General features: G+C 37.3%; 1 protein-coding gene across 1 annotated transcript; it reads left to right on the top strand.

Annotated features, from left to right (window-relative positions):
- Nucleotides 1-1,416: 1,416 nt before the first annotated feature.
- Nucleotides 1,417-25,498, top strand: LOC120527899 (serine protease HTRA2, mitochondrial-like). The gene is made up of 8 exons (XM_039751840.1): nt 1,417-2,197; nt 5,536-5,740; nt 11,642-11,836; nt 14,360-14,392; nt 15,699-15,807; nt 16,973-17,042; nt 21,158-21,253; nt 23,603-25,498. The coding sequence occupies exons 1-8, from the start codon at nt 1,752-1,754 to the stop codon at nt 23,766-23,768; spliced, it is 1,320 nt and encodes a 439-aa protein (XP_039607774.1). The 5' UTR covers nt 1,417-1,751; the 3' UTR covers nt 23,769-25,498.
- Nucleotides 25,499-25,734: the final 236 nt, after the last annotated feature.

Genomic DNA, 25,734 nt, shown 5'->3' with positions numbered 1-25,734 from the left:
GACATTCACAGAGTTGTCCTTAATCAACTCCTTTGATATCTTGGCTGTGTGCTTAGGGTCGTTGTCCTGCTGAAAGATGAACCGTCGCCCCAGTCTGAGGTCAAGAGTGCTCTGGAGCAGGTTTTCATCCAGGACGTCTCTGTACATTGCTGCAGTCATCTTTCCCTTTATCCTGACTAGTCTCCCAGTTCCTGCCACTGAAAAATATCCCCACAGCATGATGCTGCCACCACCATGCTTCACTGTAGGGATGATATTGGCCTGGTGATGAGCGGTGCCTGGTTTCCTCCAAACGTGACGCCTGGCATTCACACCAAAGAGTTCAATCTTTGTCTCATCAGACCGGAGAATCTTGTTTCTCATGCCCTGAGAGTCCTTCAGGTGCCTTTTGGCAAACTCCAGGCAGGCTGCCATGTGCCTTTTACTAAGGAGTGGCTTCCGTCTGGCCACTCTACCATACAGGCCTGATTGGTGGATTGCTGCAGAGATGGTTGTCCTTCTGGAAGGTTCTCCTCTCTCCACAGAGGACCTCTGGAGCTCTGACAGAGTGACCATCAGGTTCTTGGTCACCTCCCTGACTGAGGCCCTTCTCCCCCGATCGCTCAGTTTAGCTGGCCGGCCAGCTCTAGAAAGAGTCCTGGTGGTTTCGAACTTCTTCCACTAACGGATGATGGAGGCCGCTGTGCTCATTGGGACCTTCAAAGCAGCAGAAATGTTACTGTAACCTTCCCCTGATTTGTGCCTCGAGACAATCCACCAGGGGATGTACCAACTTCCCAAACCCAACACAGACAGACTTTTGCCACAAGTCTTTGCAACACACGTTTTATTTACAAAGGGGTAAGACTTTTCTTTCATTCCCCCTACAGCACAGTACCATAAACAGCATGCATCACTTTCTTTTCTTTTGCTTTCTTTCCTTTTCTCCTCTCTTCTTCTTTCTGCCGTTCACTCCATTGCCACAGAAAAGGTGTAAATAGTACTTGTTCTCCTAACAAAGGCATTTTTGTATACAGTAAATCTGAAAGTTGCATTATATTTCAGTTTTTGGTAATCTAAGCTCTAACAGTTTACTGCTTACCTTTAACCAATTTCAAGTTATTCGCTGGACTTTAACTGCCTAAATTTCAATACAAACTGAAAAAACTGAGGTACTACTGTATATTCAAAAAGTTTTGACCAGTGGTGTAAATACAGGTATGTGTAATATTGTTACTAGTTTTGTACTTTTTGTTTTTGACATGTCTCATAATAGAAAGTAAATAAATACATTTGATTGCTAAACCTGTAATTTATTTTATATAACTCTAGGTGTCACCCTAGGTGTGGTAACGAATAGCGCATGCTCCCAACCCATGATGAAACTATCTGAAACAGGAAATAGTCGCCGCGGTCTGGTTTCTGTGGAAACATCTTGACCGTCTACTTGGATGTTCAGGCTAATCATGTGATTGATGACGCATTACATCGCGCCGGTTGTAAATCAGACCGCTTCGAAACTACTGACGTGTAAACCTATTTGTGCTGTCCGATATATCTGTTTGGAAGTTGTGGCCTCTTTAATTAGTTATTTTTTAAATTGTATTCCTGTATAGGTTTGTTTCATTAATTTACTTTATTTATAGGGACTCTTACTTTGCCATAAAACTACTATTTTGACACAGTTATCAACAGGAAGCTGTTCCTTTTTGTCTTACCGCGAGCTTCTGTCATTTCTAGCGCCCAAGTAGCGGAGTGGTGGACCGGTGGCGATGGAATCACGTTGCACTTGCGGCTTTCTTTCGGCAGTGAGGCGGTGTGTTCGTCAGTCTCGGGACTTACAGATACTTTTCCGGGGTCTTAGTGGCACGACACCGCTTTCATCTAGTTTTAAGGCCGTTTCAGGAGCGGCAACATCAGATGAACCAGAACCTGATAATTCAGGGGGTAGCGGTGGGGAAAGGACAAGCGGTGGATGGTCGGCCAGTCTCTTTAGGACTGCCTGTGCTATTGGACTCGGAGTCTGTGGCGTGGCAGTGATTCATTCCCGACGAGAGAAAGAAGGACTGGTCGGCGTGAATGGATCTTTTCTTGGTCTGCCTTCAGCCGCCTGCGCTGCCCCATTCAAGCCGGACAGCCCCAGATACAAGTATAATTTTATTGCTGACGTAGTGGAGAGGTCCGCACCTGCTGTCGTTTACATCGAGATTGTGGGGAGGTAAGTGAATGTCCCTCTTTAAAATACATTTTATAGTTTAACTTCTATTATGGTTTATATTAATGCTTTAGGGCGGGGGAGAGTGATGTTGCAATACTAAACCCATGTCTTTGAGCATTCTGCTTACAGTTATTTTCCTTACAAGAGATTTAAACCAACGTCCACGACCTTCACAGAATTAATAGCCGAAGCATCGTAACATTCTGTAGAGTATAACTACAACTTGCTTGAAGGGGCGCTGTGCTGCCTCGAAAGCTTGCATATTGTAATTTGTTCAGACATCCATTAAAATGTGTGTGTGTTTTTTTTTTTTTGTTTCACTTCTTATTTAAGTGTAACTAGAAACCGAAAGTAATGATAAATATATGGGTGAAATCTTAATTTAGTTATCACTTCCCGATGAGCCGTTTAAATAGTAAAGGACGCGTTATATCTAGGGGTGGTTGGATGTTTGCTGTGCATTGTGCAGATTAGTTTTACAATTTGGAAGTGAATGACTTTTTGTTAACACTGTATATACGTTACAAGCATTTTAGGGTTAAAGTCATCAAGTATTTAATATGGAAGAGTCCGTAAACAAAGCGATCTTTGTTTAATATGTTGTCTTTAACAACAACACTGCAGAAAAGACATTTTATAAGCCAAACACTAAATCGATTGCAAGATTATACCATGCAAAACGTGGATTTAAAATATTCTTTGTTGTGCATCATGAGATGGAAAAATAGGATTTATAATAGCATTTATCACTAACATATTTAATCATTGTATATTATTTAGTGGAACATGTATGATCCAGTAGTTAACAACCAGTTTTGTTTAAAAGTAGAGATTTGGTGACATATTATAAATATCACAATGATTTTATGGAAATGTTTATATTTAACTTAAACTTTTTTGTAAAATGTATTTTTAAGTGGTTAATAACAGATAAAAGCTTTGCTTATGCTTTACAGTTTTCATTTAGCTCAAGTCTTTGATGCAGAATAAATTGCCTTGAGTGGTTACCCTGCTAAAGAAGTATTAAAGTATTGAATATTACTTCTTTGGTTAACATTGAGTAAACTATTTATATTTACAGATACTAGATTATTTTTCCAAAAAAACTCCATTAATTTATACAGAAACTTTTTACAGCAAATGCAGTCCCAAGACAATTTTAAAACTTAGACACACGGTACAACTGTTTTACACCCTTTAAAGCATTTTTATCAGTACTGTATTTTCCCACTTTTTGCAAAACCCTCTGAATAGTCCTGGAAAATGAAATAACACAGCAGAACTAGTGCAAGTGATTTATGTGGCTACATAGTAGCCATTGGCGAACTGCATGGATCGATATAATATATATATATAATATAAGAAATCTAAGAAACCAAATCTAGTATTTCTTGTGAAACTCTTTGAAAGGGTAAAACCAAATGGAGTAATTAATTACCTGCTGTGTTAAGTTAAAGTGACTGAAATAGTAGTTGACATGACGAGGTGCTTTTGAGTAGTTTTATTACTTGAGGACAAAAAAAAAATGTTAATTTTGAGATCAGAGTACTAATGATCTTCTATCATCTGCTATAACAAAGGAGAGAGAAAAGTGACCATTCAGTATGGTAGACATCTTTAATAATATTTTGCTTTTTGAAGGTAGTATGTTTGATATGTCCTGTACAGAATTAAGCTATGTATCAGTAGTAATATTGTAAATGGTCTTAACCACCTTTTGTAGTGTCTTGTTATCCTGAGCTCAGCATGCACCTTATCAGAATGTTTAACATACAGGATTTTTGCAAATGTGTGAAAGCAATGCTATTGGTATGCTTGTCTGATCAGAGATGATGATTTATGATGTGCCTGCATTAGGTTATTAGTGATGATGATTCCTAAGAAATATAAAGATGTCAATCTTTTCTGCAGTAACCCTTCCAGTATAATAGATGTGGGTATTGTCAGCCTTGACTTCCTGTAGTCTATGACCACCTTCTTTTTTTTTTTTTTTAAATGTGGTAAGAGCACCGTGGGATTAAGTTAACAAGTAAATAATAATAATAGATGACTGTTGGTCTTAGGTGGTCCACTTAAACATGTATAATTGGATAAATATATTGCTTATGCTTTGTACATTTTCCAAAATACTTATTTTTGGTTATAAAATTTCTCTGGAATTTAACTGTGAAACATCATTGAGTTTTTGGTGAGGATAGATTGTTTTAAAGTCTCAGGCCAATGAGATCGATCTATTCATGAAAGCCTTTTTCCCTTAATTCTTCTGTAAATAGAATTAGTCAGAAGGGGACATTAGTCTTTTTGGCATCATAAGGGACCTGTAGTCAAAGAACAAGAGGTGCTACAAGAGTTGGCAAACCAGGGGGTTACTCTGTTTAATGATGTAGGTTGAGTTTTGAATAGTTAGGGTTTTAATTTTGACAGGTATTAAACACTTTTCAGAAGATGCTTGGGTCACAACTGACATTACTCCTTTGTCTGTATGGAATTTTATATACGTAATGGTGGTTGGGAGGTTGAGCTTTCTTACGACTTTTTAGCTTGTTCTCTGTTTTCACAGTGGTGAAGGGAAGTCTCCAAAGCCCTTTTCTTGTGTATTTTTTTCACAGACACGGAAATGAATGGATTTTAACCTCCAGTGCGACAGAAAGTAGTATGTAAATCACTATTACATAGCCACATCTTTGCAAAGTATTTACTTTCATAACTGTTTTCCATGCCAGGGTTGGGATAAAATACTTAGGGTATTGCATCTTTCGTGGACCAGTTGTTTCAGTAAGCACACTGGAGGTGGTCTACAGTTTCTAAAATGTTAAGTTCAATGATTCCCAACACTTGCCTTTTAAGGCATTTCATTAGGATGGAAGTGAGTGCTCCTCTTCATTGAAACCATTTTGTTTTTGCTGGCAAAGAGATGATTGCTGTCATTTTGAAACAGCCAGGCATTGTAGATTACCTCAGTGAGACTTTAAAAATGTCAGTGAAAACAACAGGTTATTGGACATTATAGTTATATACTGGCTGCTTTACAAATGTTGACTTTTTAAAAATACTTCTTATTTCATCTTCAACCAATGGAAGCAAAGAATGTGAATGTGATTGCATTATAGAAAATATGCCCAAGGTTTCAGCCTATGCAAGGTTAAAAGGTGTCTTTGAGCAGTTTTACTGTAGACAATCTTGTAAAAAATTGTGAAGTATATTACATAGGTTAACATTTTATCTAGTCCAGTCTAATCTAACATAGCAACTACTGTTATTTGTATCAAATTTAAGGGCAACATCTATGAAGTTAATATTAAGTTTTCCTGTATAGTAATCCATTTCTTTCCATCTAGGCATCCTTTTTCTGGCCGTGAAGTTCCGATTTCAAATGGTTCAGGATTTATCATCGACAAAGATGGCTTAATAGTAACTAATGCTCATGTGGTTGCTAATAAGCGAGGAGTGCGAGTAAAGCTGGCCAATGGGGACACTTATAATGCCATGGTATTGGATGTAGACCAAGTTGCAGACATTGCTACCATCAAAATTAATGCAAAGGTATTTATCAAGCGATCTCTTAAAGGATAGTGTGCATATTGTGTGTAGGTATTTGTCAGTGCCAGTTTTTTCACAGTAATTTTATCATCAGGAAACATACAGTTAGGTCCATAAATATTTGGACAGAGACAACATTTTTCTAATTTTGGTTCTGTACATTACCACAATGAATTTTAAATGAAACAACTCAGATGCAGTTGAAGTGCAGACTTTCAGCTTTAATTCAGTGGGTTGAACAAAAAGATTGAATAAAAATGTGAGGCAACTAAAGCATTTTTTTAAACACAATTCCTTTATTTCAGGGGCTCAAAAGTAATTGGACAAATTAAATAACTGGAAATAAAATGTTCATTTCTAATACTTGGTTGAAAACCCTTTGCTGGTAATGACAGCCTGAAGTCTTGAACCCAGATTCTGGGTTTCCTCCTTTTTAATTCTCTGCCAGGCCTTTACTGCAGCGGCTTTCAGTTGCTGTTTGTTTGTGGACCTTTCTGTCGGAAGTTTAGTCTTCAACAAGTGAAATGCATTCTCAATTGGGTTAAGATCAGGTGACTGACTTGGCCATTCAAGAATTTTCCACTTCTTTGCTTTAATAAACTCCTGGGTTGCTTTGGCTGTATGTTTTGGGTTATTGTCGATCTGTATCATGAAACGCCGCCCAATCAATTTGACTGCATTTAGCTGGATTTGAGCAGACAGTATGTCTCTGAACACCTCAGAATTCATTTTGCTGCTTCTGTCCTGTGTCACATCATCAATAAACACTAGTGTCCCAGTGCCATTGGCAGCCATGCACGCCCAATCCATCACATTGCCTCCACCGTGTTTTACAGATGATGTGGTATGCTTTGGATAATGAGCTGTTCCACACCTTCTCCATACTTTTTTCTTGCCATCATTCTGTTAGAGGTTGATCTTGGTTTCATCTGTCCAAAGAATGTTTTTCCAGAACTGTGCTGGCTTTTTTAGATGTTCTTTAGGAAAGTCCAATCTAGCCTTTCTATTCTTGAGGCTTATGAGTGGCTTGCACCTTGCAGTGCACCCTCTGTATTTACTTTCATGCAGTCTTCTCTTTATGGTAGACTTGGATATCGATACGCCGACCAAGCCCTGGAGAGTGTTGTTCACTTGGTTGGCTGTTGTGAAGGGGTTTCTCTTCACCATGGAAAAGATTCTGTGATCATCCACCACTGTTGTCTTCCGTGGACGTCCAGGTCTTTTTCCGTTGCTGAGTTCACCAGTGCTTGCTTTCTTTCTCAGAATGTACCAAACTGCAGATTTTGCCACTCGTAATATTGTAGCAATTTCTCAGATGGTTTTTTTCTGTTTTTGCAGCTTAAGGATGGCTTCTTTCACCTGCATGGAGAGCTCCACTGACTGCATGTTGTCTGTTCACAGCAAAATTTTCCACATGCAAGCACCACACCTCAGATCAACTCCAGGCCTTTTATCTACTTAATTGATAAGACATAATGACGGACTTGCCCACGAAGTAGCCTTTGAGTCAATTGTCCAGTTACTTTTGAGCTCCTGAAATGAAGGGATTGTGTTAAAAAAATGCTTTAGTTGCCTCACATTTTTTTGCAAACTTTTTGTTCAACCCACTGAATTAAAGGTGAAAGTCTGCACTTCAACTGCATCTGAGTTGTTTCATTTAAAATTCATAGTGATAATGTACAGAACCAAAATGAGAAAAAAGCTGTCTCTGTCCAAATATTTATGGACCTAACTGTATATAGGATATGAAGGCAAATGTAGGCAGAACACTTTTGCACCGTAATGAAAGGACTCTATTTGTCTTTGCATCTGTGTGTCCTTCTGGTTGCTATGTCTTTGTTATATGTAATTTGGTATGGGATTTATAAAAGCAGTGCTAATGTTACTGATGTGTTGTCTGTTGGAATGACAAATGCAATGCATTTTATTACTACATGCATTACAAAATACATTCAAATAGATGGTGCACCGCAAACACTAAATAAGGTTGAAATATACTTAATATAGACATATCTTAGCTCAGTAATATAGCTAGTCATTGTATAAAGAAATATATTCTCAAATGGTTCCTTACCTTGTGTCCTTTTTAGTTTTCAGATGAAGAGTCAATTTCTTTGTATTTTTGTTAAGAAGTTAGAGGCAAACGATAGTGTGTGAACCATTTGGACCTATTTTTCTGCATTAATTGGTTATAAAATGTGATCTGATCTCACCTAAGTCACAAGTATAGAAAAGATGTAATATGCTTAAGCTAATAACATGCAAACAACTGTAATCTTTCTTTCCTCTCATCTTTTAAACATATCCTTCCAACCCTTGGATTTAATAACTTGTTGAACCTCTTTTTTCAATAATAACCTCTACCAAATACTTCTGGGAGCTGTGGATCAGACCTGCAAATTCTTCAGGAAGAATTTTGGACCATTTTTCCTTATGGAGCTGCTTCACTTCAACCATATTCTTAGGATGTTTGGTATGAACATTTGTCATACGTCTTGAGGCCAGATCTCTATTGGGTTAAGGCCTTGGCTCTGACTGTGCAACTCCAAAAGGTGGAATTCCTTTTTTTAATGCCAATCTCTAGTAGATTTACAGTACTTTGATGTTTAGGGCCCTTGTCCTACTGTATCACCCTACTTCTACTCACCTTTAGATAGCAAGTAGCCAACCTGACAATAATCCTGTAGGACACCTTGATAAACTTGAATTCATCTTCCCTTTGATGAGGGCAAGCTGTCCAGGCCTGGAGGCAGCAAAGCAGTCCTAAATCAGTATGCTCCCTCTACCATACTTCATTGTTGGTGATAATGTTTTCATGTGTGAATACAGTACACTTCTTAAACAATATTTACTGCTACATATTCTTCCTTAACAAATCAACCTTACTTTCATCAGTTCACAAAACATATTCCCAATAATGTTGTGGAGTGTCTAGATATATATCCATTTTTAATTCGCAAAACACCTATTGTGAAAGCCCAATTCTGTCTATCCGCATTAAACAACTCAGTCTCCCTGTGGACCAGTTTTGTTAAGATGTGGCAGACGTATTCTTCAAAAAAGCTGTCACGACAGTTCTTTTCATTCAAATATCATGAAAAGCTCATGCTGTATGAAGTTTTAAAATTTCAAAATTTCCCATTGAATTTTTGTAAGGCATATTTCAGGAAAAAAGCTGTCTATTTTTTTTGATCGAAGTAGTCTAAAATCATGCCTTCAGTTTCATGCATTGATTGGACTGCTGGTTTGCCAGCTCTAGCTTCTTGTTAGCTTTTAATGAAGACATTGACTTAGGGATTTGCATACTTTTTCAAATCTGCACTGTGAATACTTAAAAGACGCATTCAATGTTTACAAGAACAATGCAATACTTTGTGCATTATGAGTTAAAACAGGTTGTGTTTCTTTATTATTGTAACTTAGGTTAAGGTCAGACCATATTTTAAGACACATTTATACATAAATGTGGATATTTCCAAAGAGTTCACAATCTCTGCTTCTTCTAGTATATTTTATCTGCTATGCACATTTATTCCCGTACAGTTGTTCTTGCTATTATTCAATAGCATGAAACAAATGAAGAATGGCAGCATGGTATAGTACTTATCACAGCTGCCTCATAGAGTCCTTGTTTCAGGCCTTTGTGGAAAGAGATCTCATGACAAATTTGATTATCTTCTTTAGGTTCTATATTTTGCTCTGACCCAAACTTGAACATTTCAGTTACTAGTTACTCTCACTAATTTTTACCTGTTTGTGGACTTCACAACAAGAGAAAACAGAACCTTGGACTTGTTATATGCCAGTGTTAAAGAGCCATATAATTCTGTTGCTTTGCCACCTTTAGGCCAATGGCACCATAATTTGGTACAGCTCCTACCTGAATATAAACACATTGTCCAGAGGTTGCCAGCCACCGCCATGGATCATGTGGGTATGGGCAACTGAGGCTGTAAAGGATGCCTTTGAAAACATTGACTGGGATATGCTTTGTGAGCTACATGGCCAGGATATTGAGGAATTCAGCTACTATATCACAGACTACATCAAGTTGTCTGTGAATAACACAGTCCACACAAAGACATTGAGCTTTTTTCTCCCAACAACAAACTGTTGATCACAAAAGAACTGAAGACCCTAATAATAGGAAGAAGAGCGCCTTCAGGTCTGGAGATAAGGATGAAACCAAGCAGTTGCAGTCAGAGCTGAAGAAGCTGGTCTGTGTGGGGAAAACCCACTATAGAGAAACTTTACCACAAAAATATCAAGAAAAAGTGGAACGGGATGAGGATTAACACTGGCTACAAGAAGGCTGTTAAAATGCTGAGGAAGGGAACAAGAACAGAGCTAATGAACTGAACCAGTTCTTCAACAGGTTTGATTGATCCTTGTCAGTCCAGCCTCTTTCAAGGCCAGATGGAATTGGCCTTGCGGTGCTGAAAACCTGTGCCTGCCAGCTCTGCAGGAAACCTGCTCTCCTTTTCCCTGAATTTGTAGAAAGTTCCCCAGCTTCTCTTACTTTATACATCATGAATGCAACCTCTGGTTTCAGAACATCTGGATCCTCTGCAGTTTGCCTTTCAGGCACATATAGGTGTGGAGGATCTCTCATCTACATGTTCCACAAACCCTACTTCCACTTGGACAAAGTCCACAGTCATGATAATGATCTTTCACTTTTCCAGTGCTTTTAATGCCATTCTGCTTCATCAATGGGTAAAAAGGCAAAGTTTTGAATCTTGAAGCTCGCACAATCTCCTGGATCATGAACTACCTGACCAACAGACAACAGTTTGTGAGGCTGAGGAACATGTTTCTGAAATGGTGGTGTGTAATACTGGAGCACCTTAGGGAACTGTCCTGTCTCATTTTCTGTTTACTCTCGACACAAGAGATTTCCAACACAATACCAGTGCTTGCCATTTACAGAAATTTTCAGATGACTCGCCATCATAGGCCGCATTAATAATGGGGAAGACTCAGAGTACCGGAAAGTTTTTTAGGACGTGAACCTGCAACTTCACATCAATAAGACAAAAGAACTGGTGGTGGACTTTTGACATGCCAAGAAGCCTTGAAAATAAGTACCCTATGATCACAAAATAAACCGAACTGCTCTGACAACACAGTGGCACTGTATAAGAAGGGTCAGAGCAGGCTATACTTGCTATGGAGACTCGGGTGTTTTTAAGTATGCAGCAAGCTGATGTAAATCTTCTACCAGTCCATAGTAGCCAGTGTGGTGTTCTATGCTGCAGTCTCTTGGGGAAGCATCCTGAGCACAAAAGAAGGGCAATGTCGGAGCAAATCTATTAAAAAAGCCAACTCTATCACAGGTCAAACCCTGGACACACTGGAAGCTGTTGTAGAAAAGATACTACTAAGATGTACTTTTAGCCACAGGCTCATTCCATTACGGTGTGCTAAGATGCCCTTCTGGGAATCTTTTCTGCCGAAAATTCAATGATACCACCAGATGTAGTAATTAAGTTTTTATTTATTTGTTTGTTTTAATTTATAATTTAGATGCGTTATCTGTCCTGTGTGTCTGTATTCTTATGTTTTTGTTGCTTATATGCATTTGAATTTCCCCATAGGATCTAGTCTCATTTTTATATATATATATATATATATATATATATATATATATATATATATATATATATATATATATATATATATATATATATATATATATATATATATATATATATAGATATATATATATATATATAGATATATATATAGATATATATATATATATATAGATATATATATAGATATAGATATAGATGGATATAGTTTTGGCTTCATTAAGTTACCATTTAAATAATGCTTTTATTGAATAATTATTTTAGTATTTTTTTTTTCTCATAGTTATTTGTATTCTTCTGTCTTTTTCAGCATCCACTCCCAACTCTTCCTCTTGGGGTTTCATCAAGCTTGCGCCAAGGGGAGTTTGTTGTAGCAATGGGAAGTCCATTTGCATTGCGTAATACCATCACTTCTGGAATTATCAGCTCTGTGCAAAGGGAAGGTCGAGAACTTGGCCTTTCCAACTCTAATATGGACTATATTCAAACAGATGCGGCCATTGATGTAAGAATTTAAGTTACTACAGGTGATACACTATATACAGTACAGTAATATAAAATAACAGAACTGATATAGCTACTATGAAAATTCAAAATCATATGTAACAAGCATTATTAAAAAGTAAAGGCAATTTGAAAATGATATAGTAACTGAAACACTTTCAGGATGGCTTCTAGGTAGTTCCAACACACACTGCGCAGTTCTTTGCCGTTAGTCTAGTTGAAACCCATTTCAAATGGACATGGACACTCAACTATGGGTTTTATTGGAACAATGTGCCATAGTGAGACTTGTTTCGGCAAAGGGAGTGAAATCTGCCAAAGTATGTTGGCTCAGTATGGAAGTAAAAAGAGCACGACTCAACGATAAGTTTATAAATGGGTAGGAAGATATAAAGCAGAGAGAACAAGTGTCTGTATCTGGTCGACCATCAACATTGTGTACACAAGCCCACAGTGACATGGCCATTTCTTTAATCAGAGAAGACCTACAGATTAAATTGTCTGCTATTGCTCCATATATGTATCTGCACATGCTACAGTGCACAATGACTTGGAGTACTGTAAATTTTGTGCAAGATGGCTACTCAAACAGTTTAATGATCTGTACAAACCAACATCCCTCGGTGAATTTTAGCAGGTTTCACTCCTTCTGCTTAAATAGGGCAATCCCACATTGGAGTGTCCATGTTCATTTGACGTTGGATTCATTAGACTAACAGCAGAGTGCTGCACTGCATGTGTTTGAACTACCTATAAGCCATCATAAATGTGTTTGTATTGCGTAAACTTTTATCCATTGCAGTTATTGCATAATTTTCAAATTGCCTTTGCTTTATGATTTACCCTTGGATCAACTTAGTAAAACATTTTAGACCTACCAAAATGATATTCTTTTTGTTTAACAAGATAGATTTCAGAGCGAGTTATCAGTCTTTGGCTGTAGTAGTTTAGAATGTTTGTATACTTTGTACAATACAACTTAATCAACCTTCTTTATTGTCCCAATAGAATGTAACAAAGATATGCCCTTTTTGGATACAAAAGTATTTCCCTTTCATACCACTGAAATTAGCTGCTGCTTCTTTGGTTTTCTTCTGATTTCATATAGAAATCTTTGTATATATTCTGATGTTATTTACAAAATCATTGGCATTTTGGCCTAATCATTTATATTAAAAAAACATTAGCTATGTGATGCATCTTAAGTATAAAATAAGCATAATTAAATAATCGGTATCCTCATGGCCCTCCTTTACACATGCAGATTTTAAAATTTATGGATTCTGTCATGTAATAATGGTTTTACAAGTGTTCACACACAGTGCAAAAAACACTGGCGTTGTTATTGTCTGTCTCTGTCTGTCCACATGAAACAACTTGGGCTGATTTGCAAAAATATGGCACATCTAACCATCAAGAAAATTTGTACAGAAAGTTCAATTTTCTTTAAGGTACTTTGAAGAGAGCATGCTGTACAAAGTTTTGAAATTTAAAAAACTCCTTATGAAAAACTGTGATGAATTTTTGAAATTGTGTACCTTTTAAAACAAAGAAACATTTTCAGTGAGAGGCTACCCCAGATTTGTTTTGTGTATTTTTAAATTTGTATCCATCTGATAAAGGCTCTTGATGGCAAAACAAATCCCCAGTGCAAGTTAGTGAAACCCTAGCAAAAACATGTGTGTGGCAGTAGCTTTTGCCTAATGCTGCTTGTAGAGGTGGTGACAACAGTTTGAGTGAACCTCTGTCATGGCAGCTCATTTCACCTTCTGCTTGAAATTTCACCAGGTATGTTAAAAGATCTTTGTGACCGTAAACGTTAAAAATCCAAGCAGCTTATCTAAAAATTAATGGTAGAGGAAACTGGCTGAATAAACTCAGTATTTAAGTTATACTAAAAAGAACCCCTTGGCTGCATATTGTAATTATTCAGTATTTCTCTGACATTGCAATTTACCAGAAAAGTATTACAGTAACCTGCATGGTTAAGTACTGTAAACCGTTTTAGCTTGAGGTATCAACATAGATTTTACCCCTCCACTGGGTACATTTTTCAAAAATGTTATATTTCAGAAAAATGAATTGGAATTAGTTTTCTATCCCTCCACAACAAACCTGTGGCAACAGTATATCAATTGATGTAATAATATTACTTGAGTTGTAATCTATTGTTTGTGAAAGGTTTCTCAGGAACTGCAAATCTATTGTACTGCTTTATATTGGAAAATTCTATTTAAAATGTGTTTCCATGTATGTACTCATCTAATATGTATAATTATATTCTATTATTGCTGTTATTTTTAAATGAATCATTGTTAAAAGTATATTTGCTGTTTTTTTTATATTTGTTTCTTTGATACAGTAACTAAATAAAAATGTAAAATGCTGTGACTTTTAAAGTAGTTAACTATGTCCCCAAACATAGCTGAATATTATGCCATATTGTATTTTCTTACTAAAACTTAATTTCCCTTCAGTCTTTGATTTTACTGGAATGTAAAACAACTGTCTTTTTCCCCAACAGTTTGGAAACTCTGGAGGACCACTTATAAATTTGGTAAGGTACTTGTTTATAGCTGTCTGTGAATTTAGAGATGAGCTTAATAAGGAAGTTTGAGTGTCGTTTGAGTGTCTTGCTAGTGAAAATAATTGTGCTGTTTGAATTTAGCTTATAATTATATTTGCGTGTTGTTAAATAATAAGCTCTATTATAAAAGGAAATCCTGGGACGAGACTTTCTCTTGAGATAATTTCAACTCCCACAAGAGATAATTTCGGGTCCTGTGAGACAAGACTTTTTGCCAAGAGATTTTGACAAGTCGCGCACTCCTATCAAACATTTACAACCGCGCCCATGGTCCAGTCACTTCTCACTCATGTGATTGCTATTGTCAGACAGAGTTCCTGTGCTCTCAGCTCTAAGTGGGGCAATAAAAAGACAAAGAATAGAAGACAAAGTAGAACGTTGTAAACAGGTTCAAAAACGTTGGTGCCATACACATGCAGAGCAAGTTCGAGATTATGAAAGTACTGTACTAAAATTTGAAAGTCTTAAAAACCTGATAGTAAAGATTGCATTAGCACTATCAAATGGAAATTATTATTCAGTGAAATAATGGAACAGCGAAAAGAGATCAAATATATGGAAATAGATATGACAGAAGTAGGTAGATATTGTTTGGCTTTAAACTTTAAGTAGGAGATCATCTAATTCGTGTTACCATCAGGGAAAAGTAGTGTTTCTTCCCAATGAAGAGGCGTATCCACGAGAATTAAAAGATTTGTCGTTTGGTGAAAATGAAATCCACATACGCGAGCAGCAGAGACGCAAAGTGGCTCACGCGTAGTGCAGGCCGTGGGGGGATTTTGGGGTTGGCAAGTGAAGTGAGCAGAGGGTGAAACCCCCTAGTTGTATTAAAATGAATCTGTCACAGTCACTGATTTAATGTAATAACATTTAAGTGTGAAATAAAACTAAAGGACAGTTTTTAGTTTCAACGTGTATTTTGATCATGCAGCATATTACATGTAATACTTGTATTTTTTAACATTTGTTAAAAAATAATTTGAAAGAGAAAGTAGCAGTTTATTTTTAATTTGAATGTAAAGTTTTGTATCTGTACCACACAGAGTTATTACAGAGTGTTGATTTCTCACATCTACGAACATATAACAAATACTTGGGGCAATAACCACATGTTTTACTCACCCATACTGAGGAATTACTGTAAACACTGTTAAAAAAATAAATGCTATATTTTTGAAGAATTGTTATCCTGTGATTAGGTAATTGGGGGGGGGGGATAAAATAAAAGAAATGGTAAATCTTTATTTCATCTCATCAGAATCTTTTGTGATTTCAGGATGGTGAGGTTATTGGTATTAATACAATGAAAGTGACAGCAGGAATCTCCTTTGCAATTCCTTCGGACTACCTCAGGCAGTTCCTCAACAGAGCGGAAGAGAAAAAGAGTAAGCAGTTCTGTTACAGTTACTTGAGACTTGGTGGAAATTGTCTTAAGTGGGATTCAGTAAATTTTAAGTGTGAGCATTTTCATATAGTTCTGGCCAGTGTCTAAAGAAACAAATATATAGTTAACCAAATAAATAGGCATGGTCTGCTTATCTAGGACAGTGATTTGGATTTTAGATGTCAAATTCAGTTTCCTCTCTCATTCCATATTTATGCAACAGCAATAGTCAGAGATTTATATTCATAAGAAAATCTGATATATGAAAGCTAAGCATGAGTAGAGTGGACACCAGATCAAATGAATCTTAATGCTGAAAGGATGCAACTACTTCAGTGTCAAACGTGCTATTGTGGTCAGAAGGAAGTAATGCCTTAAATAATTTAACATCTATAAAAACAGGTAGTAAATCCTATGGATGATGAATAAAATCTTAAAACCTAATATAAATCACAGTTATCTCCATATGACAGAAGCATATTGCTTGTTACATTACCACTAAAATTTAGCAAAACCAGTTTTGAAATTTCTGGCATCAAGCCTTTCATCGTTTATTGATTAGGTCACTGGTGTTGTAAGTATGCCTTTCAGCCTTGTAGGCCCAGGGAGTATAACTAATAATATATATATATATATATACACACTCACCTAAAGGATTATTAGGAACACCTGTTCAATTTCTCATTAATGCAATTATCTAATCAATAATAATTTTTATAATAATTTTTTTATAATATATTTATATTTATTTTATGGAGTATAACTGCTGAGAACAGGTGACTTAAAAGCAGTCTGTACCCATGTAATCTGTTGTCAGTTAAATCACAAATTTGTTTTGGAACTGATGGTTATTTTCAAGGTAGTGTCTTATGCAGATTGCATGGTAAAGGTAATTCACTTGATATTACAGTATTTCTTTAATGCTAAATGTCCAGTCTCCTAAAATTGGAGTTTTTCAGCAGCTTTAGTAAACGTTATTATAGTGGTGCTATTTTGTCGCTAGATTTTCCTATCAAAGCTGACTTACAAAGGCATACTATATTATTAATCAGTACATTACTATAGTAATAACTATATTAATAATTTATTTAATTACTTCACCATTTTAACTCTAAGCTCCAAAGTCTGAAAGTATGTTCTGTTTTTTTTTTAAAACTCCTCTACAGAGTCATGGTTTAGTGGTCAAGAGCCAAAGAGACGCTATATTGGTGTAATGATGCTGACATTGACTCCCAGGTAAAATTCTTTTGAGAATGTTTTTTTTTTTTTTTATTAGTAATAGTGAACAGTGAGCTATAATTTATTTTTTTTGTTTTTCTGGCTACATATTTGTGTGGTATTTACATTTTCCTTCCATATTCTTATGTTAGGCCTTGTTTCACCACAATTGACAGACAAGTGCAGGCTACGTAAATACTTAGGTTGGAATCTATTGCATATTTTGTATTTATTTTGCAGCTGACTCCTCCAGTTATGTTTGTAGAAATGTGTGAGTGCTTCTTTGGTTAAAAAGTAGTTTTTCTAGGCTTCATAATATGTATAGCAGATTTGTATTTTCCGGTAAGGATTGAAGTGGTGAAATGTCATGGACATCAAAACAGACTTCCTTATTTGTTATAACAATGTTTTTAGTCACAGTTAATGAAGTCAGTATGATGCTGATAATACTGCGGTGGCGGTTGAAATCTGACTGGAGATGTAAAAACACTGGACATTTTATGGGTAGTTTTGTAGATGTATCAGTTTTATATCGCATGAAAAATGGGTAGAGTACCTTTTGGAGTAGTTTGGTGTTTCTCTGTTTTTAAGAATTTTGACCAGCAGTGATCTCACTCCTTACACTCCTAGCTAGGCCCTATGACACGGTGCTTGAGGGTAGTGCCCAAGATACATGAGGAACAATGTGGATTCTGTCCTGATCATGGAACCTTAGAACAATTCTTCTTCCCATCACAATTTTTGGAAGGGTTACGGGGGTATATTTTGTAGATCTAGTAAGGGAATATGACGGTGTCCCTCAGTATGTGTTGTGGAAAGTTTTGCAGAAATATGGGTTAACAGGTCTGCTCTTGGTGCTGTTCATTCCCTTTATGAATGCAGTGAGAACTATCTCTGAAAACTTTGGATCAAATCTTATTAATCTTCTGTTGGTGTTGTACTCCATCATGGCTCTGTCATGTCACTTTTCCTGTTTGTAGTTTTCTTGGATGAGATATCAAAGCACAGTTCAGGATATGTGAAGGTGATCAGTTTGGGAGGCTAGTAGTAGCATCTTTATGCAATTAATGTTGTTCTCTTTCCCTCATCTGACTGTGACCTTCAACATGTACGCAAACCAATGGCTGTTGATTGTGAAGTGGCAGGGATGAAGATCAGCACCTCCAAGTCTGGGGATATGCTTGAGAAACAATGGATTCCGCCATGCTAAAATCAGTTTTTGTGACAATTTGAATATTGTACAATTTGAATCTGAACTTAACTTGATATGAATTTTTGACCCCAATTACATGGAAGTAATATTAAAAAATTAAAGGAACACTTTTTAATCAGAGTATAGTATCAAGTCAGTGAAACTTCTGGGCTGTTGATCTGGTCAGTTAAGTAGCAGATGGGGTTGTTAATCAGTTTCAGCTGCTTTGGTGTTAATGAAATTAACAACAGGTGCACTAGAGGGGCAACAATGAGATGACCCCCAAATCAGGAATAGTTTAACAGGTGGAGGCCACTGACATTTTTCCCTCATCATCTTTTCTGACTTTTTTTCACTGTTTTGCATTTGGCTACAGTCAGTTTCACTACCAGTAGCAGGAGGTGATTCCTGAACCCTACAGAGGTTGCACAGGTAGTCAGCTTCTGTAGGATGGAACATCAATACGTGCCATTGCAAGAAGGTTTGCTGTGTCTCCCAGCACAGTCTCAAGGAGAGATGGACAGGGCTGTAGAAGGTCCTTAACCCATCAGCAGGACCAGTATCTGCTCCTTTGGGCAAGGAGGAACAGGATGAGCACTGCCAGAGCCCTACAAAATGATCTCCAGCAGGCCACTGGTGTGAATGTCTTTGACCAAACAATCAGAAACGGACTTCATCTGAGTTTTCTGAGGGCTCGAAGTCCTTTAGTGGGTCCTGTGCTCACTGCCCAGCACCCTGGAGCATGATTGGCATTTGCCATAGAATACCAGAATTGGCTGGTCCACCACTGACACCCTGTGCTTTTCACAGATGAGAGCAGGTTCACCCTGAGCACATGTGACAGAAGTGAAAGGGTATGAAGAAGGCGTGGAGAACTTTACGCTGCCTGTAACATCGTTCAGCATGACCAGTTTGGTGGTGGGTCAGTGATGGTCTGGGAAGGCATATCCATGGAGGGACACACAAACCTCTACAGGCTAGACAACGGCACCTTGACTACCATTAGGTATCGGGATGAAATACTTGGACCCATCGTCAGACCCTATGCTGGTGCAGTAGGTCCAGGGTTCCTCCTGGTGCATGACAATGCCCGGCCTCATGTGACGAGAGTATGCAGGAAGGAATTGATACCATTGACTGGCCCCCACACTCTCCTGAGCTAAATCCAATAGAACACCTCTGGGACATTATGTTTTGGTCCATCCGATGCCGCCAGGCTGCACCTTACTGTCCAGAGGCTTAGTGATGCCCTGGTCCAGATCTGGGAGGCGATCCTCCAGGGCATCATCTGTCATCTCAATAGTAGCCTGCCCCCCCACCCCCGACGTTGTCAGGCATGCATACAATCATGTGGGGGCCATACAAACTACTGAGTACGAGTTTGAGTTGCTGCAATGAAATTTCTGCAAAATGGACCAGCCTGTCTCATCATTTTTTCACTTTGATTTTCAGGATGTCTTTGAATTCAGCCCTCTGTAGGTTGATACTTTTCATTTCCATCAAATTATGTGGTATCCTTTCATTCCTAACACACAACCCAGTCCATATTAGTAGAGATATCCAGCAGGACTTTTTCCCCATTGAGATCTGATGCGTTTTCAAAGTGTTCCTTTAATTTTTTTGAGTAGTTTATAGTTTTGCAGGTTTTGGTTTGTCCCAAAAAGTGTAAAAGCAGGACTTGTGCATATGACACTATTAACTGTTGCCTGTGGTAAAAATGCCTTGATTTGGAAGCAGTGGGCTTGTCATCACACGGCACAAAACGTAAGCTAGTAAGATTTTAATGTGCAGCTAAACCTGTTTGTCATTTATAAGTGCCCACTCTTTCCCCCCCCAATGACTGTCTGAATTAGAAAAAGCCACTTCAGTTTACCAATGGGAAGACATTTTTTTTCTTCATTCTGTGAGACATGAGCTATGAATACCTAACAGAAAAGGTGAGGCGATGCCTGGAATAAGAGTGCTTTTGCTGTTGCACTCATTTGTTTGTACTGTTTTGTCATGTGCTCGTACTCCTAAAAGGCAACAAAAAACGGGGCTGATAAGTGAAGCTTCATTTCATTCTTGTTCACTTGGCACCTCTGGTACTTTCCTCCTGTGTTTGGAAATGCCCAAATGTTTTAGTTGTTGCAGTTCCACATTTGCTTTCCTATTTATTAAACTTTGGAATTCCCCTTTCCCTTCAGTTTTGTTCCATGCTGATGGTGATTCTTTCTCTTTTTAATGTTTATCAAAAGAAAATATTCTTATTAGTGTTCTTTAGCTGTTAAACTTGCTGCTTCAAGGTGGAAATTCCCTAAGATAATTGATTTTGTTTTTTTTTTTCCCAGCTCAGAAATGTCTACTGCTAGAGTGAATAATTCTTCTAAATCACTTAGTATTTGAAGTGCAGCAACTGAAGGCCTGAAATCTAATAGTTTTTATTGATTACTATGAGTTTTCTTCCTTTTTGTCTTTCTTTTGTCCTGTCTTGGTGCCTGGCTTTTGATTAATTGTTTTTCGTGGCTTACATTTGCGATTTTGCATAAGCATGGGGTAGGATTATAGATATAGATAGAGAGATAAAGATATAGATATTGGGATTTCATTGCTGTTTGTATTTCTTTTATTATTTGGAACTTTTCTTTGACATGTTTTTAATAGTCAAAGTATAAAACTAAAAAAACATTGATCACAAAAAATTGCTAATTTCAAAAATCAAACACATCCCTTATTCCCTAATAACACATGCGATTTAGCACTGTATCTCCTTATTGTCATTCAGTCATCTGTGAAATACTAGGTGTGTCTGCCTAGACAAACATCTGTGTTTCTAAAATAAAAGTAAATTAAATTGCCTCAGGCTTTGAAACAATACAGTTTACAATTCAATTATATTTGAATATTTTTTTTCTGCTGTTGATTTCTATGTAAATGATCCGTCTTTTCACCTGTCTTTCAGCATTATTGGGCAGCTGAAGGTTCGGGACCCCAGTTTCTCTGATGTGATGCATGGTGTATTAATTCACAGGGTCATCATTGGATCTCCTGCTCACAGGTAAGAATACACAGACTTAACAAACACAAGACAGACTGTGTACAGTATAGGTGTAGGTACAGCGCACCATCTGTGAGAGTGAGAGCATGCATTTTAATACTACATGTATAATGCCTTCCAGCAGATTGTGGACTGCAGTTATTAGCAGTACTGCCAAGAGTCCTTCCTGTCATATAGGGAGTACTCTGTAGACATAAGTACACAAGTCCACTATCTCGGTAGTGTTACAGCAAAGTAAAAAAGTCCTATCTAAGCTTTTATGTTAAAACAAACACACTACAAACTAGGATGGTCTCTATAACTTGAGCTGATTTGACCTATTTTACCACTATGAAGATACTGATATATGCTTCATTGCTTTCATAATTTTATTTTTTTGGTTCCACTATCTGCAAGGCAGGAATCAGACATTTTTAAAATATCTCTTCATGTGATGAGTAGGCACTTCGATTAAATCCTTGCAGTTCTGGAATCAGCCTAGTTGCCCTTCTCTGTACTTTCTCTAGCGCTGCCAAGTCTTTGTTTTTTGCAATATGGACACAAATTGTACACAGTCCTCCAGGTGATGCCTCACTAGTAAGTCATTTAGCTTAAGCATCATTTTCCCTGACTTATATTCTACCCATTGTGTTATATAAACTAACATTCTATTAGCCCTCTTGATCACTTCTGAACACTTCTGGATGTAGATGGTGATGTGTCCACAATGACCACCTTCACACAAGTTGGCCTTTTGAAGTTTCAGACTTTCAATGTGTGTTCATATGTAACCTGTTTACCTCCTACATTTAATACGGTGAAACGCTTGGATTGCAAGTAACTTGTTTTGAATACATTTTAACTTGATAAACGAGTGAGGTCTTGCAATACGAGTAGTATTGTCCGCCGAGTGTCACGTGGGGATTATGGGTAATTGTCTCCCATGCTCGTTCTCAGACCGCATGCCTCACTCATATAGTCAGCATCCGTATGAGCGTATACTGTTTACTATAGCATGGTGACCACGTTTATGTGTGTGTGTGTGTGTGTCGTGCACCCTAAAACACAAGGCTGAGTCTCAGTACTTAGGAAAACCAGCTTTACTCAGCGTGAAACAGGAACAGCACGGTTATTTATTGTAGCGGGATCTACACAGATCCTATCCTGTATCCTATACAGAGACACCGCAATTAAGCAGGGTTGTGACCATGTTAGTGGCTAAGTAATACTGTGCTCTTGCATCACCCATAGACGGCAGGCGCTTATAGCTTGACCGCAGTCTTTTGTGATTCTCTTTTACGGTGAACTGCTACAGCACTGGGAGCCTGTGGTTGCTTGCTTCGGGACGCTGCTTCGTGTGTTGTCCCGTTGGGGAGGAATCCCAAAACAGTTTAAAAACCTTAGTGTGTAAAGCATTTTTTTTTATTTTGTGTCCAAGTGTAGTGACTCTTCGGGCAAACGCAACTGTCCTTGTTAAAGTTGCAAAAAAAGAAAGTTTCAAGTGAGCCAACAGACAGCAGTGATTTCGTTAGAGTGAAGATTTTTGTATTATTCATTTTTATATAAATATTTGTGGGTTGTGAAACAAATTATCTGAGTTTCCATTATTTCTTATGGGGAAATCTGCTTTGATATACGAGTGCTTTGGATTACAAGCACGTTTCTGGAACGAATTATGCTCGCAAACCGAGGTTCCACTGTGCTTTATATTTACTTACATTAAATTATTTGCCCCAAATCTACCCACATCTGTATCCTGAACATACAGGTAGGTATCTCTTGGCAATGATTTGGGTGATTCTAGATTACCATCATGCACTCAATCTATCATGGAAAACATTCCACATAACAGAGCAATGCATCAGAATTGCATCAGAAAAGCATGCCTGCAGAACTATTATGGACCTCACTCGGAGAATTGTGTAAAAACTTAAACATCTTAGATTACCTGATGCTATATTAGTGTACAGTATGTCATTTTGGTAAATAGATCCAAATAGAAGCTACTTAGGCGTTATGTGTATCATCTCAATCACAATTAGGAGACAATATTAGGACCTCATTGCCTATTTATGTAACATGTGGTCTTACATAAAATGAAACATTCGCTCAACAGCCCAGGATACAAACAGATATGACATTAGTCCAGTGCCACACTAATGTGCTTTAACTGAAAGTAGACACGTGCAGGGAAAAACAAATACAAATAAACAGGGATATGTAAAAACACCCTCCATGTTTTAGCCAGCAATGCTGAGCATGTAAGCTCAAGCATATTTTAAGCAGCCATAATTGTATTTTTAATACTGTAAAAAAACTATAAATTACACTGTGTGTTTTTGACTTTTTTTGTTTTTGTTTGTTAACCAGAGCAGGGATGAAACCTGGTGACATTGTTCAGGAGATAAATGGAAAACTTGTGAAGACTGCTGAAGAACTCTACAGTGCCGTCCGCACATCTGACAGCCTTAATATGGTGGTGAAGCGTGGCCATGATGTACTTATGCTTCACATGACACCAGAGTTCACAGAATAGATGGGGCCTGGAAGTGAGAGGTGGAGTTGGGGTTTCGGAAAGATAACACTCCTCTTAGGAAAGACCTTAAAAGAAAAAAAAACAAAACTTTATTTTTAAAATGTTCTCTATGGGCTACACCATCACAACTGGGTTTATAAAACAAAAATGTGAATTGAATCCACTGGCCTAATACGTTTTTGTATAATTAAAAGCAAACCTTGCATGTCGATATTTTTGTCTCCACTAGAGGACTCTGCTTTCCATAAAATGTAAACGCACATCAGTACGTACAGTAGGTCGTGCTATTTAAAGGTGTACATTTCTGTCCATGGAGGGCCCTGTTGAGTTTTCATTTTACCTGCGAGGTTTGTGAACTCTTTTATATAAACCTGATGTGCATTATATAAAAACAACAGTAAATTGTAATATATATGTCATAAGCACTCTCACTTGGTTAATCAAAGGTGTTAAATAACAAAATACAGTGTACTTTATTCAGGATTGGCTCCATCCCCTTGGAATCCTATAATCTGATGAAGCCATTTTGAAAAATCGATGAACCCAAAGAAAATGAAAAGAATCTTAAAAAAAAATCACTGAGTGATCATAAATCTTCCTTTGAATTCTTTTTAATCTTAAGATGCTTTTCCTTTTTTGTTAGCTATGCAGCATTTTAATAGTATTGTAATTATTACCGTATATGGTTGTGATTTTCTTAAAATGTATTGATTTATATTTAGTTTATCTTGTCTGAAATCCTATGGACATTGACATTGTTTACACTTTTAAGCATCGAGCGACGTACTTTTGTGAGGAACATCAAACTGTAAGTCATGTATATACTTTTTGTAGTTTTTATTGTTGATATTCAGTTATTTGAGCCTCATCACTTTTTATTAAACTGCTTCTTGGAAAAGGTTTGTATGGCTGGAGAGTGGCGATATTTTGCATGTTGGGTTGAGATACAAGTATGAATTTTTCAGTTTTCTGTATAATATTACTACTACTACTGCCTTACTTGCAGTTTGTTATAAATGCGCTTAATGCCAATAAGATACTAAATCTTTTAAGTCAAGATGAAATCATGCGATGCCATTACCATCTAAATAAATCAATCGTTTAGGCATATGCTTTTATTTCAATTTTTATTTTAATGTGCTAGTAAAGATAATAGCAGTTTGTCATGTTTGCTTTATTCTGATGTAGTTAATTAGTACGTTTTAAAACTTTATAGTTCTAATGCAGCAATAACCTTATTTAGATGATGCTAAATGTTTGGTTTTAGGATAATAAACTTCGTTCTGCAAGGTCCCAAAATAACCGATAGGAATGTGCTGTGAAGTAGCAACACATCCGCTTTCTGTTTACATTTTTCATTCTTGAGGCTATTGTTTCTTATGTGTAATACTAAACGTAGAGCGGGAGGAAATAAGAAGTTACACACTTGTGAGTTGTAGTCTTTGAGTTCTGTTGGGGTGTCAGGTTAGCCTCACTTCTGCTGCAGGTGGGACATTTGTGACCACATTTCTATGTAGTCCGGTGGTCCGTAGTCGTGCTCAGCGCACTTTTAGGAATGAATGACTGATCAGTGTAAGAAGTGTACATTAGTAACCTAAGATTCACAAACCTAGTCATCCATTTCATGGTCACAGGAGCAGGCCGTGCCTAAATCTGACATACTAGCTGTAAAAAGCCCGGGGTCCTAGAAACTATTGAAATTGTCATAAAAAAAAAAAAAACCCTGAAATGTAGAGATGTCAGATAATTGCAAGGAACTACTCTGGGCATCTCTCTCCTTGCCAAAGTGCTCACATCGTTTATGTATTAGCGGCAGGAGGAAAAGTAAAAGGGATACTGTTTTGCCGATGTGTTTGTCTCGCTTGCGTAAGAGTTTCTCTCTTTTCTTGGTGGTTTTACTTTGGCGTTTGAATCGCGTTCTTCTTCCGACTCGTTAACTTGGGGCCGCCTTGCTGGCTGTCTGAGC

This window comes from Polypterus senegalus, chromosome 4 (assembly GCF_016835505.1).
Source record: "Polypterus senegalus isolate Bchr_013 chromosome 4, ASM1683550v1, whole genome shotgun sequence".
Taxonomy (NCBI): Eukaryota; Metazoa; Chordata; class Cladistia; order Polypteriformes; family Polypteridae; genus Polypterus; species Polypterus senegalus.
The sequence above is the reverse complement of the archived record's forward strand: the minus strand, read 5'-3'. Positions and strand labels throughout refer to the sequence as shown.

What these genes read in the sequence shown, in the direction of transcription:
- LOC120527899 (XM_039751840.1), top strand. Translation starts at nt 1,752, where the DNA reads ATGGAATCACGTTGCACTTGCGGCTTTCTTTCGGCAGTGAGGCGGTGT. An exon ending in TACATCGAGATTGTGGGGAG is followed by an intron (nt 2,198 to 5,535) that starts GTAAGTGAATGT and finishes CTTTCCATCTAG; the next exon opens with GCATCCTTTTTCTGGCCGTG. An exon ending in AAACAGATGCGGCCATTGAT is followed by an intron (nt 11,837 to 14,359) that starts GTAAGAATTTAA and finishes TTTCCCCAACAG; the next exon opens with TTTGGAAACTCTGGAGGACC.